Here is a 13754-nt window from a genome sequence, read left to right as displayed (position 1 = left end):
AGTTGATGTTTATTTCAAATTTCCTATTACTCAAATGCATCAGTTATCTGTTTCCCTTCCATCTAACCCCCCGCATTCAATGAATTTGATTGGTGGAAATATCGTTGTCGCCAAGTAAAAAAAAAATTTGTTTTCTCTTTATGTAACTTTTTTTTTTTTTTTCTTTAATTTTGTAAAATTAAAAAATCCACTAATGCCGTTTGTCCACATTCAATTTTTTTTTGAAAGAGAAAACAATTTCAGTATTCGTTTTTAGTCCTTGAAACATAAGTTACACAAAACATATTTAGTACACAGTATGCAACTCTAGTTATTATATATATGCAGTACTCGCATCATATCTATTCCATCTAATGGCTACTGTTGTGCTTTGTATGTTTGTGTATGTGATAGGTATTGGTCATGCTTCTTGTTAGGCAAAAAGAAACAAACGGTATTTCCGAGACTAAAATTACACTATTTTTTATTCTTTCATATTTCTTCTTTAATTCTTTGCAGTGTTTTTGTTTTCAATAGACCATATGGAAAATTATGCAATACAATACAATACATTGAAGAAAGTGTTATTTCTAAAGTATGGGTCCTTTTTGTTTTCTTTCTCCCTGTTTAGCCAAGTAGATGGACTCACACTAACCGATGTCACTCTCTTTCTCTTTCTCTTTCTCGGTGTTATATATTCAATGACACATTTGTCTAACCACATAGAGTTTATCTTCTAACATTGAAGAAAAAGAAAATTATTTATCTTCCATTTCTAAACTTCTAAAGTTTTCTTTTTTTTCTTTCACTAATCCACCTTTTTCTTCTTTTACTTCTTTTTCGTTTTTGTAAAAAAAATTTTTCAGTTCGGTCATTATTTTTTATTCCGATACAACACATCCTTATATAAATAAAGAAGAAAAATAATTCCTATCCTTTTAACCAATTGGAGATAGAACAAGGTTTTTATAAGACAGAGTTCCTTAACCATTGCAAATACAACAGTTTTTCCTTTTTTTTTTCTTTATCTCATTGTATATAAAGAATATAAAAACCACAAGTCAAGGACCTTTTATAATCCCAAAAGTCACAGTTAAATCACATTCAAACAAATATCAATACATCATATAAAATAAGATAAAGATAAAAGAAAAAATGGTTTCAATCACAATGTTATCGGTGTCTATAATCACCTTTTGCTACTTGGTCTTTGTCAATGCTGACAATTATGCAACTTACCCCAAAGTACCCAAGACTGCTTCCATCAATGGTTTTGCTGATCCAATCATTGACCTCTTGCCAGATTGTGCCAAGGACTGTGTCAAGTATAGTACTTCAAATACTCCATGTCCATACTGGGATACTGGATGTTTCTGTGTTATGCCACAATGGTCTGGCTTAGTTGGTCAATGTATTGCAGAAAACTGTAAAGGTGAGGATGTTGCTAGTGCTACCTTTTTGGCTACTTCCTTGTGCTCAACTGTTGGTGCAAACACATGGATGATGCCTGCATCCATCTCTACAATGTTGAGTACTGCTGCTGGAAATGCCAAGGAAGTGACTACAATCAGTGGAAAGACAGCCATGAGTTGGGTTACTGCACCTGCCAGTGTTGCTGGTGAAGGTGATGCAGTTGTTAGCACCGATGGTACAGTTATGACAGAAGTGGGAGCTAACGAAAGCAGCTCAACTGACGATAGTTCTGCTGCTGCTTCAGAAGAAACAACAAGTTCTACTACTACTGCATCATCTACTACTGAATCATCTACATCCAACCTCGGTGTATTGCAAACAACAGGTAGTATTGGAACCGTTGTCTTGGGATTGTTAATGAGTCTCTTGTTTTAAGTGACTAAAAAAAGGAAAGATTAGTAAATAGGTAGTATATATATCTAAAATATAGGTGTTGTAAATGTTTATGAGGTTATAGCAGTAGATGGGAAACACCAAGTATTCTATTAAAAGACAAATTATTATGCATAAGGGTTCAATCTACTTATCAATACTTTTGTTTTTTAAAAAAAGAGAATGAGAGATCAACAACTTAAAGTGTGGGACCAAATACAGTATTGATTATCTTCTATACTTTTTTTTTACAGATTCTATGGCAACTAGTTGCTCTCGAATCTATACGTCTAAATACTCTTTGATCAGACTCACTGTATATAAAAAAGAGAATTGGTGATGTTCTATTTGTTGTTGTATTCTGTCTGTGTTGTTTCTAGTTGATAATGTAGATTTCCACTATTAAACCATTTTTTTTAAAGCGGGGAGGGGATAGCAAGGGGTTTTGATTTTAAACCTCTTACTTTCTTATTATATATTTTTTATTTTTATTTCTATTCTGAGTCACAAACATTAAATAAGTTTAAGCTTTTGCACAGAACAGCAGATATCGGCTTTCTAGATGCGGTTTATTGTGTCTCTTTAAAAAAAAAAGTTTTCTTAAAGTTCTTTTTCGCCTTATTTTGACTTGCGCTCTTTATTATTTCACAATTCCGTTTGTTTGTTTTAGTTTTCAAGTTGGTTTAAGCGGTGAGTTGTGAACATTTCGTATGTCTTACAAAAGAAAAGCAACAATAAATACAATAAATACAGTAAATATATAATCTTGAGAGAACAAAAAAGTGAGCATCTGCACTATGAAACAATAACTAATAAAGCCAATCTTTATTTTTTTTTTTCAATTCTCTCTGTCTTTTTTTTGTATATTCCATACCTTGGCTATGTTACTAATCACCTACTAAATATTTATACCATTTTACTACCTTGTGTGTGTTTCTGTGTCTGTGTCTGTCTGTGTGAATATGAAATCTTATTCGTCAACTCAAAACTTGGTTTACACATATACATATATGAAGAATAAAGTTATAATAAATATAATATAGACAAGACAAGTGCATTATCTGATTGTCCGTGACGCTAATTCTATGTACCGTTTACTATTGCAATAATATAGTGCAAAGTACAATGGAGTGTGTTGAAAAAAAAAGCCTCATAAATTTTTCTTGTCCTGTTACACAAAAACTATTATAACAATATACAAGACTTAAGTATGGAGAAGCAAATAAAAACAAAAGATAGTTATCTGATCCCATCAGTAACACAAAAATAAACAAGAAGGTTAGTTATATGCAGTATACACTATATTATACCACTACTTAGAGATTATTTTTTAACCAATTTTACTCTAAAAATAGTTATAAAATATTTGCTCATCTTGGTGGCGGGGGAAAAGAGGGGGACTTATCGGGCGTTACTCCTTTAGTACCAATCATTAATTTATTTACCAAATCGAAAACAAAGTAAAGAGAACTTCATAAGCTTTACTTTATACAATTGCTTCTTTCTCAATTCTGTTTAATAATAAAAACTACAACAGTATTCAACACTAGCTTTATTCACAAATTGTAGAAAATATCATACACACACATTCTCTTTCTCTTTCTCTTTCTCTCTTTTGTAATTAAGGGGTTATCCTTTGGTTTCCCTCCGATACGGCATGTATGTCCATGCAAATTGTTAGTGGGAAATATATATATATATGTTAAAAAAAGAACATACGTTAAGAAAAAACCTACAGTATAGTAACACATTCTTCTTTCTTTTTCAAACATTACCAAGGCAGAAGAAAAAAAAATAAAGCTAAGAAAAAAAAGATTTATTAACCATTGGAATATACCATACTGTGATTTACTCAACATGAAATTTGCCATGTATTGTGCAATGTATAACACATGCACACAAACACAGACACATACACAATTTTTGTGTCTGTGTCTGTGTGTCTGCCTGTACAAATACCTCTTTAAAACCTCGTGTTTTGTTTCTTTCTTGTACTTTTGTATTCAATTCTTTTCCATCCATTTATCCATCCATCCATTAATATATTTTTGTTTATTGAAAATTTTTGTATTTCCACCAATGACATTTCACCATGCCATCATATCTTCATAACCCAATACCACTCTACCCGACCCGTTTATAGAGGTTACTGAAACCGATTCTCACTGTTTTTATGTTTCTTTTAATAATTTTTTCATTGTTGGTTGCTATTTTCCCACCCGCAACTACTGTCACCACCGCCTCTTCCTCTCTCTCTACTTTCTCAAATAGTATAGACGATTACCTCTTTTGAAAATGGTTATATCTAAACACTAATGTTTTTAAGTTTGACACGATGCTTGGATATAATTTAGATCAGGGTCACAACCATATATAAATATACAGAGTTGTATAACTCCCACTACTCTATTAAGTTTGTAAAGAATACAAAGTCTAGACTCTGTTTCATCTACTTCTTTCACATTGTTTCCTTTTCCTTTCCCTTTTGTTAAGTAATTATCCACTCTCACTCATTATAATTTTCTTGTCATCTGTTGTTGTTGTTATCCAAATTTTTTCTTTGTTTCTTTCCCGTTGAGGTTGTTTACACTTTAGTAGTTCTGTATACACAAGATTGTATAGATTAAAACAAAAAATTACAATTATTATTATTATCATTACATTGCTTTGCTTTGTATAGAATCAATACTCTGTATCTTTTGCAATTTTCTCGAGGAATTGAGTTGTTCTTTTTTTTTGCTTTACACAAAAACACAAATTGTTTGTCTCTGCTCGGGATTGTACTTTTCCACTTCACTAACAATAATTTTATTTTTATTTTATTATTTCTTGTTCAAAGGTTTACCGAATATTGCTTTTACCACTATTGCAGGGTTAGAACAAGACATTATACTTCACACATACACACCCCTCCGCTCCCCAACTCAATAACCTCCACCACCCATTTTTTTCAACATCACTATGAAGATTCACCGATACTCGCAATAAATTATACTACATTACTCTATTACAGCAATATATCTTGTGTTTTCCATATTTCTCTTAATTTTCCAATTTTTTCTTTTTTTTTTTTGCTCTTTTCCAAAAAAAATATATATATAGCCCTGTTTATTTCCTCTACATCCAACCTCTGTCTTTCTCCTCCTTTTTTCTCCTCCTTCATTTCTATAATAAAAATCATCATCTTTAGATAATTCTTATTTTTTGAAAGTCACTCGCTTCGACAACTACAATACATTTGTCTAATTAACTACTAAAACAATGGCTGACCAATACACTCAATACCCATCAGTTGCAAAGACTGCTTCAATCAACGGTTTCGCTGACAGAATCTACGACCAATTGCCATCTTGTGCTCAATCATGTGTCCACGAAAACACCGGCTCAACCCCATGTCCATACTGGGACACCGGTTGTCTTTGTGTTATGCCACAATGGTCTGGTGTCGTTGCTGCTTGTATCGCTGATAACTGTAAAGGTGACGATGTTGTTAAGGCTGAATCATTAGCCACCTCCATCTGTTCATCAGCCGGTGTTTGGGAACCATACTGGTTTATGCCCGCCTCTGTCTCATCCGCCTTGGACGCTGCTGCCACCGAAGTTGACACCACCCCAAGCTCAACCGCTGAGCCAACCACCACCGAGGCCGCCACCACCGAGGCTGCCACCACCGAAGAACAACCAGCTGAGACTTCTGCAGCATCTTCAGCTGCTGCTGCTGAAACTACTGAAGGTTCCAACAACAACGAAGGAGAAGCAGAACAACAACAATCAACTACTGCTGTTCCAGTCTCTGAAAGTACTGCTGTTGCTGGTGGTGATGCTGAAACTCAATCCTCAGCTGCCCCATCTTCTGCTGAAGAACAACCAGAAGAAAACTCTGCTTCAACCGTTGCTGCTTCTTCTACTGATGACGCTGAAGCTGCTGAAGCCTCATCTGCTTCAGTCGCTGTTGTCAACGGTGGTGTTGCCAATGGTGTTGCTGTTGGTGGTGTCATTGCTGCTCTTGCTGCCTTGATCTAAACTTAATGATTTAGAAAAAAAACGAAAATTCATTATTTTTCACAAGAGAATGTTGGAACAAAGTATTAAAAAAAATACAAACTTTGACCATATATTTCTAATTAATTTTTTTTTCCTATTTTATTTTGTTTTTGTCTTGTTTTGTTAAGCAGTGCTAATGGTTTCAGTTTTATTCTTTTGTATCTTTCAAAAAAGAAAACGAACCCAAATTTTTAATATAGTGTTGATCCTTTATTTCTATTTTTTTTTTCTTACCATCTTTTACTAATAAAGTATAATTTTCTTCCCCTTTTTGTTTTATTCAAGTATTTTGATATACTGTAACCAATTATGGAATTGAACCATTTCTATATAAACACTTTTACGAAACAGATATTTGAGTAATTCACGTGTACTGTTGCTGGTAGTATATTGTTATAGTCAATGCATGCAAAGAAACTGGGAAATATTGGCTTTTGGTTGCAAAAAAATAAAGGCTGAAAAAAAAAAAGAGAGAAAAGAGAAACGAGTATCACGTGATTATTATTGAAAATAATCCGCGCATCATAATTTTCTATTCTTTTTTTTTGATCTTGGTACAATGGAAATAACACACGAATATTTTTTACAACACTTGCCAAAACAATTTAAAGCAATGAATACCAAGTTAGAGACAAATATAATCATTCCCTGTTTAAACCATGGAGCACTCCATTTTGGAAAAAAATAGTTCCACAGGTACTCTTGCGGCAAATTTGAAGGGCAATCAGAACATGAAATGAATAATAACACTACCACCAATACCAAATATACAATGAAACCCATATTGTATTAATACAACTTAGAAAGTTGATAAGTTTCGGATTAGACATTAAAATATGTCTTGAACGAATTTTTACCTACAATTATTCAAGATTCAGGATTCTCAAGATGATGAAGACTGATGAAATGTCATAATCTTAAGAAGAAATCAACAGGAAAAGCGACAAAAGGAAACGGCACAAAAGACGGAAATTAACGGGTGAGCCACACAAGGACTCTCCCACACAAGGACTTACACACTCACACACTCACACACTCCCACACATAGACATAGACATAGACATAGACAAGCAGCAGATAGGAAACAACTCAAAGCCAGGAATGCATTTGTAAAAACAACCACCCAAATTTATTCAAAATGAGCCACAATTTTACCTTTTCCCTTTTACCCTTTACTTTTACTTTTACTTTTACTTTTTTCCGTTCTTTCTTCTTTTTAAGGCTTTTCTATCTCATTTCCATTTTCTATTTTCAATTTGTTATTCAATTTTTCAGGTGGCTTATAGTCCAAACACCATTTCACTATTGTAAAGTAAATACATTGTGTGGTACGAGAGCTGAGATGAAAAAGAACACAAAAATACCCCTCCCCCTTCGCCAAAAAAAAATGCCGCTAAGGATTTGAGATGAGGCTTGAACAATATTTACATCAATTTGTTACTTTCCTTCAACCTTCACTCACGTGTTGTTGAGTAGTGGAGAAAAAAAGAGAAGGTTCTTTAAACATTCACAATGCTTTATTAACCACATTCTATTCAATTCCTTTTCTTTTTTTTTCCTTCCTAGTTTTTTGGTAATCATGTTCTGGACAATAATAGAGAAAGAAGGAAAGGAAAAAAAAAAAAAAGAAATTCAAATTCCAAAATTTTGACAGTTCACAGCGCTCGAAAACATCCATATTTTCTTTTTCCATTTTTTTTTTTCTCTCTATTCTTTTGACAGCTTTGAGAGAAAAAAGAAACGCACACTATCTTATTTCCTATTGCCGTACAGTTATAAGCTACGAGTCCACGTGAAATGAGGAAAATGGAAACAGGAACAAAACAAAAAACAAAATTAAAAAAAAAAAAGAAATTGGTTACTAAACGGATTGAATCTCATTCAATTATGCTTAGTAATTAGCAAACTCGGCGTTTTGCAACCCATCCACAGTTTACTTTCTAAGTAAAAGTGTGATGATTGTGAGAAAAAATATTGTTAAAATTATTAAGATTATTGCATTGACTGATGCCCAAGATGATGATGATGATGATGGTGGTGGTGGTGGTGGTGGTGATGATGATGGTGCAGGTGCTACTGAAGATGGTTATAAAAATTACCGATTATAATCTCTTAACCAGATAACATACACACTTCTAGTATTTAATGCAGATCATAAGACCCTTTTTTTGGTTTTTTGGTTTTTTGGTTTTTTGGTTTCTGTTTTTTTGGTCTCTATTCAAACTCATTTCCTTCAATCTAATCCAAACTAATCAATAAATAGCTTGGCAACCCCCTAAAGAAGAAGAATAATAAAACAAAAAAACAAAACTAAAGATTCAATAAATAGAGCTGCAGCATAATGACAGGGACAAAGATTCCTGAAGATGCACTTGAAACCGTGCGCAAAGGACAAGCGGAAACTGTTGTGGAGAGTATATCTACAAAGTCAAATGTCTCTATTGAGCAGATTGATTCAGAGGCAGGCAGTTTTGATGGAGAGATACCTCCAGATATAGCAGAGTTGCCGCAAGTGGTGAGAGATACTGTATCATTCGAAGACGACCCTACGACCCCCATTCTCACATTCAGATATTTCATCCTTTCAATCATCTTCATTGTGCCTGGTGCATTCATCGATACAATGAACACTTATAGAACCACTTCAGCAGCATACTCCATCTTTTTTGTACAAATTGCATCACACTGGTTTGGTAAATGGCTAGCCAAAGTCTTGCCCAAAAAGAGAGTTAGTCTCGGTAAGTTGGGTCTGTTTGATCTCAATCCTGGACCATGGTCCATCAAGGAAACAGCATTGATCACCATCACTGCCAATTCTGGTGCTACTGGGAGCCAGGGCCTCAATTCATTATCATTAGCAGAAATCTATTATGGAGAAAAAGTCAATGCGGCAGTCGCCATTTTCTTCATGTGGACAATTGTCTTTGTTGGATACTCATATGCCGGAATAGCGCGTAATTTCCTACTTTACGATCCACAGTTTATTTGGCCGCTGGCTTTGATGCAAACAACATTGTTTCAAACACAAAGCAAATCAGATCTCGATTCGAAGCAAAGCTCAAAGCAAATGAAAATTTTCTTTTGCGTGCTTATAGGTGTCTGTGCTTGGCACTTTTTTCCAGAATATATCTGGCCCATGACCTCATCACTAGCATTCCTTTGCTGGGTTGCACCTGAAAACTATACTGCAAACTTTCTTGGGTCTGGTTTAGGAGGTATGGGGTTCTTGAACTTTACATTGGACTGGTCCAATATCACGTCGTCAATCATGTTGTATCCATATTGGGTTCAAGTGGTTGAGTTTGTTGCATTTGTCTTGGGCGCTTGGATATTGATTCCCTCTGTCAAGTGGGGCGGCTTATCGAGTTTTAAATCTGGGTTAATGTCCAATAGTCTCTTTTTGGCCAATGGAACCAAGTACCCAACAACTGACTTGTTGACACCAGATTTACAATTAAATATGACGGCATACCACGAATTGGGAGAAGTATACCTTGGAGCACAACGAGCATGGAACATGTTTTTTGATTATGCTGCATACGTCTCTGGTTTTGTATGGGTGGTTGTCTTTGGCTATAGCAGTCTTTCCAGCTCATTTAAAAAATTGATCAAGGCAAGAAAATCAAATAGTTCCTTGAGTTTGCAGTATACTGATCGATTAAACAAGATGCAAGCAGTTTACAAAGAAGTGCCTTTATTGTGGTACATAATCCTATTTGCAGCTTCATTCATAACACTATTGGTGATTCTTGCAACCAAGAGTCTTTTCATGCCCTGGTGGTGTCTCATTGTTGGGCTTGTGTTTGGCTCAATTATAGTTACTCCATTGGGCTGGCTATATGCATTGTCAAATTTCCAGTTGGCAATTGGTACTTTTAATGAATTGTTGTATGGATACATGATCCAGCTGCAATCTTCAAGACACCCTGCAGGTGCCACCGTGTATGGAGCCATTGCCGGTGATGCATGGTATAGAGCTCAATATATCTTGCAAGATCAGAAAATTGGCCACTACATGCACTTGCCACCAAGATCGGTATTCTTCTCACAAATATTTGGTGAGCTCATTGGCGTGCCAATAAACTATGCGGCAATGCGATGGGTATTGTCATCCAAGATGGATTATTTAAACGGTACAAAGGAGGACCCATTGCACCAATGGACAGGCCAATCGATAACATCATATAATACAAACGCAATCCAATACGTTGTATTGGGCCCATCACGATTGTTTAAAAACTACCCTGTATTACCATATGGTTTCTTATTGGGCGCCGGTGCGCCATTGGTCCTTTACGCTGCATACAGATTTTTCCCCAATTCAAAACTAAAATTCAATTTGTGGAACACCACTGTTTTCTTTTCAACACTATCAACCTTTTACGGTAATATTTCTACTGGACCATTATCACTGTTTATTGGTGGAACCATCACCATGTTTTATGCCTATAGATATAAGCATGCCTTGTGGAAAAAATACAATTACTTACTAGCAGCTGCAATTGATACAGGTTACAATTTGGCCATCTTGTTGATCTTCATTTGTTTTTCTGCAGGCAAGGTTATATTGATGCCCAATTGGTGGGGCAATAATGAACTAAGCGTCGAAAGATGTTTTGCATTAGCCAAAGCTGGATAATTAGTTGAGATGAGAGGGGGAATAAATGGATGAATAGAAATAGAAATAGAAATAGAAATAAAAGACAACAAAGAGTAATAAGGATATATAATTTGTATTTATTTGTGTAAGTGTATACATACTGATACAGTAATGTACATACATTTAATAGATAACTAGAGATGCAAAACAAAAAAATTGAAGAAATGAAAATAAAATGGGTGCAAGGTAAGAAATAGAGCAAATGTATCAATGTTTCAATAGATTTATTTTTTTTTCCTTCTTTTTGTTTAAGCGTAAACTTTCTTGAAAGCTTGGTCAAAGTCATTAATGATATCATCAATGAATTCAGTACCAACGGAGACTCTAATTAATCCCTTTGAAACACCAGAAGCAACTTTTTCGTCTTCAGTCAATTGTTGGTGTGTAGTAAAGTATGGTGCAATAACCAATGTCTTTGAGTCACCAACATTAGCCAAGTTTGAGGCAATTTGCAAATTGTCAACCAATTTAGGAGATGCTTCGTCAAATGGGTCTTCGGAAGTCTTTGGTTGATCCTTGACTGTAAAGGCCAAAGCACCACCATAGTATTTTGCACCATTGTTGAAGTACTTCTTAGCCAATTGGTGTGATTCGTGGGATGGTAAGCCCAAGTATGAGACCGATTCAACTTGTGGGTGTTTCTCCAACCATTGAGCCAATGCCAAGGCATTTTCACTTTGTCTCTCAACTCTCAAACTCAAAGTCTCCAAACCTTGAAGAAGGAGGAATGAACCAAATGGGTTCAATGCTGGACCAAGATCACGAAGAAGCTCAATACGCAAGTGACCAATGTATGCAGCCTCTTTCAAAGCCTCGCTAAGCACCAAGCCGTGGTAACCTTCTGATGGCTTGGAGAATTGTGGATACTTTTCTGGGTATTTAGTCCAGTCGAATTTACCAGAGTCCACAACAACACCGGCAGTAGTGGTTCCGTGACCACCAATCCATTTTGTAGCAGAGTGGACGACGATATCTGCACCGTGTGCAATTGGGTTAACTAAGAAACCACCAGCACCAAAGGTATTGTCAACAACGACTGGGATACCATTATCGTGAGCAACCTTGACAATTTTTTCAAAGTCTGGCACATTGTATTTAGGATTACCAATACTTTCCAAGTAGATGGCCTTGGTCTTGTCATCAATCAATTTCTCAAAGTCGGCGGCCGAGTCACCATTAACAAATCTTGTTTCAATTCCCAATCTCTTGAATGCAACTTTGAATTGGTTATAAGTACCACCATAGAGATAGGAAGTACTGATAAAGTTGTCACCAGCGTGAGCCAAACCTGCAATGGCTAAGAATTGGGCAGATTGACCTGAAGAAGTGGCCAAAGCGCCAATACCACCTTCCAAGGCGGCGATTCTTTGCTCAAAAACATCATTGGTTGGGTTCATGATTCTTGAGTAAATGTAACCTGGAGTCTCCAAGCCAAACAATTGAGCACCGTGTTTGGAGTCGTTAAAGACGTATGAAGTAGTGGCATAGATTGGAGGAGCTCTTGGTCTGTGTGGTCCGTCAACAGGTTGACCGGCGTGCAATTGAAGGGTATCGAAATGAGAAGGCATTATTATTGGATAAGTTGAGGAAAATTAAAAAAAGAATAAAAAAATAAGAATCAAACTGTAGTTTCTGAGACAATTTGAAAAAGACAAAGTGAGAGTGTTGGTATTTATGTGGGAAGGGGTGAAGTGGGGTGAGGTTAGGTGAGTTAAGTCAAAGCTCGAGACAAAAAGGCTGTGCAACGAAAGAAGTTGTATGGTAAGAGAAAGAAAGAAAGAAAGAAGGAAGAAAATAAAAGAGTAAAAGAATTGAAAAGAAACAGAACTGATAAAGGTGAGATTCCATAAACTATTTATATGAATTCTTGGTGAATAATTTTTGTTTTTTTTGTTTTTTTTTTTGTTTTTTTTTCCACTCTTAATTGTGTTGATCTATTTGTCTTTGACTAAATTGTACGTTTAATTGCATATCCATCTTGTGTGTATCCTACTTTCATTGTCTCGGACTGTGGTTTCACACACACACACACATACTCATTTGTTCTATCTATCCTTCTTCCTTTATTTCTCTCCAGTATTGTGTACCTCCGGTAATCGGTTGATTTTATTTTTTTGTGGTTTTCGTTGTAGTGAACAGAAACATATGTAAAATAACCTTTATATCTTTTAAACTGTGGAGTCATATTACTCAAATAGGTAATTGGTGGGGCTTTGCGGGTAAGCGCATGAAAATAATAAAAAAGTACAATTTTATTATGAGATATCACGTGCACTTAGTTATTTCAACGTTTTTCCCACTAAACAAACTTTGGGAAATTGATTTTATTGTGTTTTCCATGTATTTAAATTTTTTTTCATTTTTTGGATTCTATTTTGTTGTAGAAGGGCTTTGCAACACAAAGCATCATATGGTGGTTTGGCTCACACTAAGCTTTGTGGGTTAGAGACGAAATTGTGTTGGGTATAAAATTCGTTCTAAGTTTTTGAAAATTTTGTGGGTTTTGTCTCAAGCAAAAGGATTATGATTGTATAAGTTTTGATAATTTCTAATTTTTAGGGAGGACTTCTACAATCGACCATTTATTCTTTTGTTGTTGCTGCAAAAACATGGTTATATATCTTCAAAAGAACAAAGTTTTATAGAGTGTATGTTAAAATTTTGAAACAGAAGAATAGTTTCGTGGCTACTGAACAATCAATGCTCCAAAACTGCAATGTACACGTTTTGATTGTAGAGTCGTACCTGAATATCACCTGCTACTATTTGAGAAAAAGAATATATATATATATATATATACTCTATTTTATTCTTGCATTGCTGGTTGGTATTTTGTATTTGCATTTCTTTAAACCTTTTTAGAATCAATGTAGGACCATGCACAGAATATAACAAAAAAGAAAAAAGAAAAAGGCTTTTAAGTTTTGGAGGCGTTGAAGTATCGAGCTTCAATGACCTTCCCAAACCCAATTTTTAAACTTTGCTTTGTGCATCTAGTCTATCGTGAACATGTTCGGTATGCGCAAATACGTTTCGACTATTTTGAGATCTCTTTTTTTCAAACAGGTACAAATTAGACAGTACTCCAAAACAAATCGATATGTAAAATTAACAATAAACTAACAAACATAAAACACAAATTCCAAAAAGAAAAAAAAACACAAGAAACCAATATATATATATATATATGTGTGAACTTTGAAAGTAAACACTAAACCAACAACAG

At 35.0% G+C, this 13754-nt stretch overlaps 5 protein-coding genes across 5 annotated transcripts; 4 read left to right on the top strand and 1 right to left on the bottom strand. All coding sequences in view use genetic code 12, as the record gives it.

Moving 5' to 3' along the window:
- Window positions 1-1149: 1149 nt before the first annotated feature.
- Window positions 1150-1827, top strand: PVL30_004033 (uncharacterized protein; the record flags this gene model as incomplete). Its single annotated transcript, XM_001524287.2, has 1 exon — window positions 1150-1827. The coding sequence occupies one exon, from the start codon at window positions 1150-1152 to the stop codon at window positions 1825-1827; it is 678 nt and encodes a 225-aa protein (XP_001524337.2).
- A 3258-nt stretch (window positions 1828-5085) lies between these two features.
- On the top strand, window positions 5086-5847 carry PVL30_004032 (uncharacterized protein; the record flags this gene model as incomplete). The annotated part of the gene is made up of 1 exon (XM_001524286.2): window positions 5086-5847. The coding sequence occupies one exon, from the start codon at window positions 5086-5088 to the stop codon at window positions 5845-5847; it is 762 nt and encodes a 253-aa protein (XP_001524336.2).
- A 680-nt stretch (window positions 5848-6527) lies between these two features.
- On the top strand, window positions 6528-7976 carry PVL30_004031 (uncharacterized protein; the record flags this gene model as incomplete). Its single annotated transcript, XM_061119512.1, has 2 exons — window positions 6528-6564; window positions 7771-7976. 2 exons carry the CDS (start codon window positions 6528-6530, stop codon window positions 7974-7976), a joined length of 243 nt encoding a protein of 80 aa, XP_060975495.1.
- Window positions 7977-8209: 233 nt separating this feature from the next.
- On the top strand, window positions 8210-10507 carry OPT7 (OPT super; the record flags this gene model as incomplete). Its single annotated transcript, XM_001524285.2, has 1 exon — window positions 8210-10507. One exon carries the CDS (start codon window positions 8210-8212, stop codon window positions 10505-10507), a length of 2298 nt encoding a protein of 765 aa, XP_001524335.2.
- Window positions 10508-10776: 269 nt separating this feature from the next.
- MET15 (Homocysteine/cysteine synthase) lies at window positions 10777-12096 on the bottom strand (the record flags this gene model as incomplete). The annotated part of the gene is made up of 1 exon (XM_001524284.2): window positions 10777-12096. One exon carries the CDS (start codon window positions 12094-12096, stop codon window positions 10777-10779), a length of 1320 nt encoding a protein of 439 aa, XP_001524334.2.
- Window positions 12097-13754: the final 1658 nt, after the last annotated feature.

This window comes from Lodderomyces elongisporus, chromosome 5 (assembly GCF_030384665.1).
Source record: "Lodderomyces elongisporus chromosome 5, complete sequence".
Lineage (NCBI taxonomy): Eukaryota > Fungi > Ascomycota > Pichiomycetes > Serinales > Debaryomycetaceae > Lodderomyces > Lodderomyces elongisporus.
Note: the sequence above shows the minus strand (reverse complement) of the source record. Positions and strands in the feature narration are given on the sequence as shown.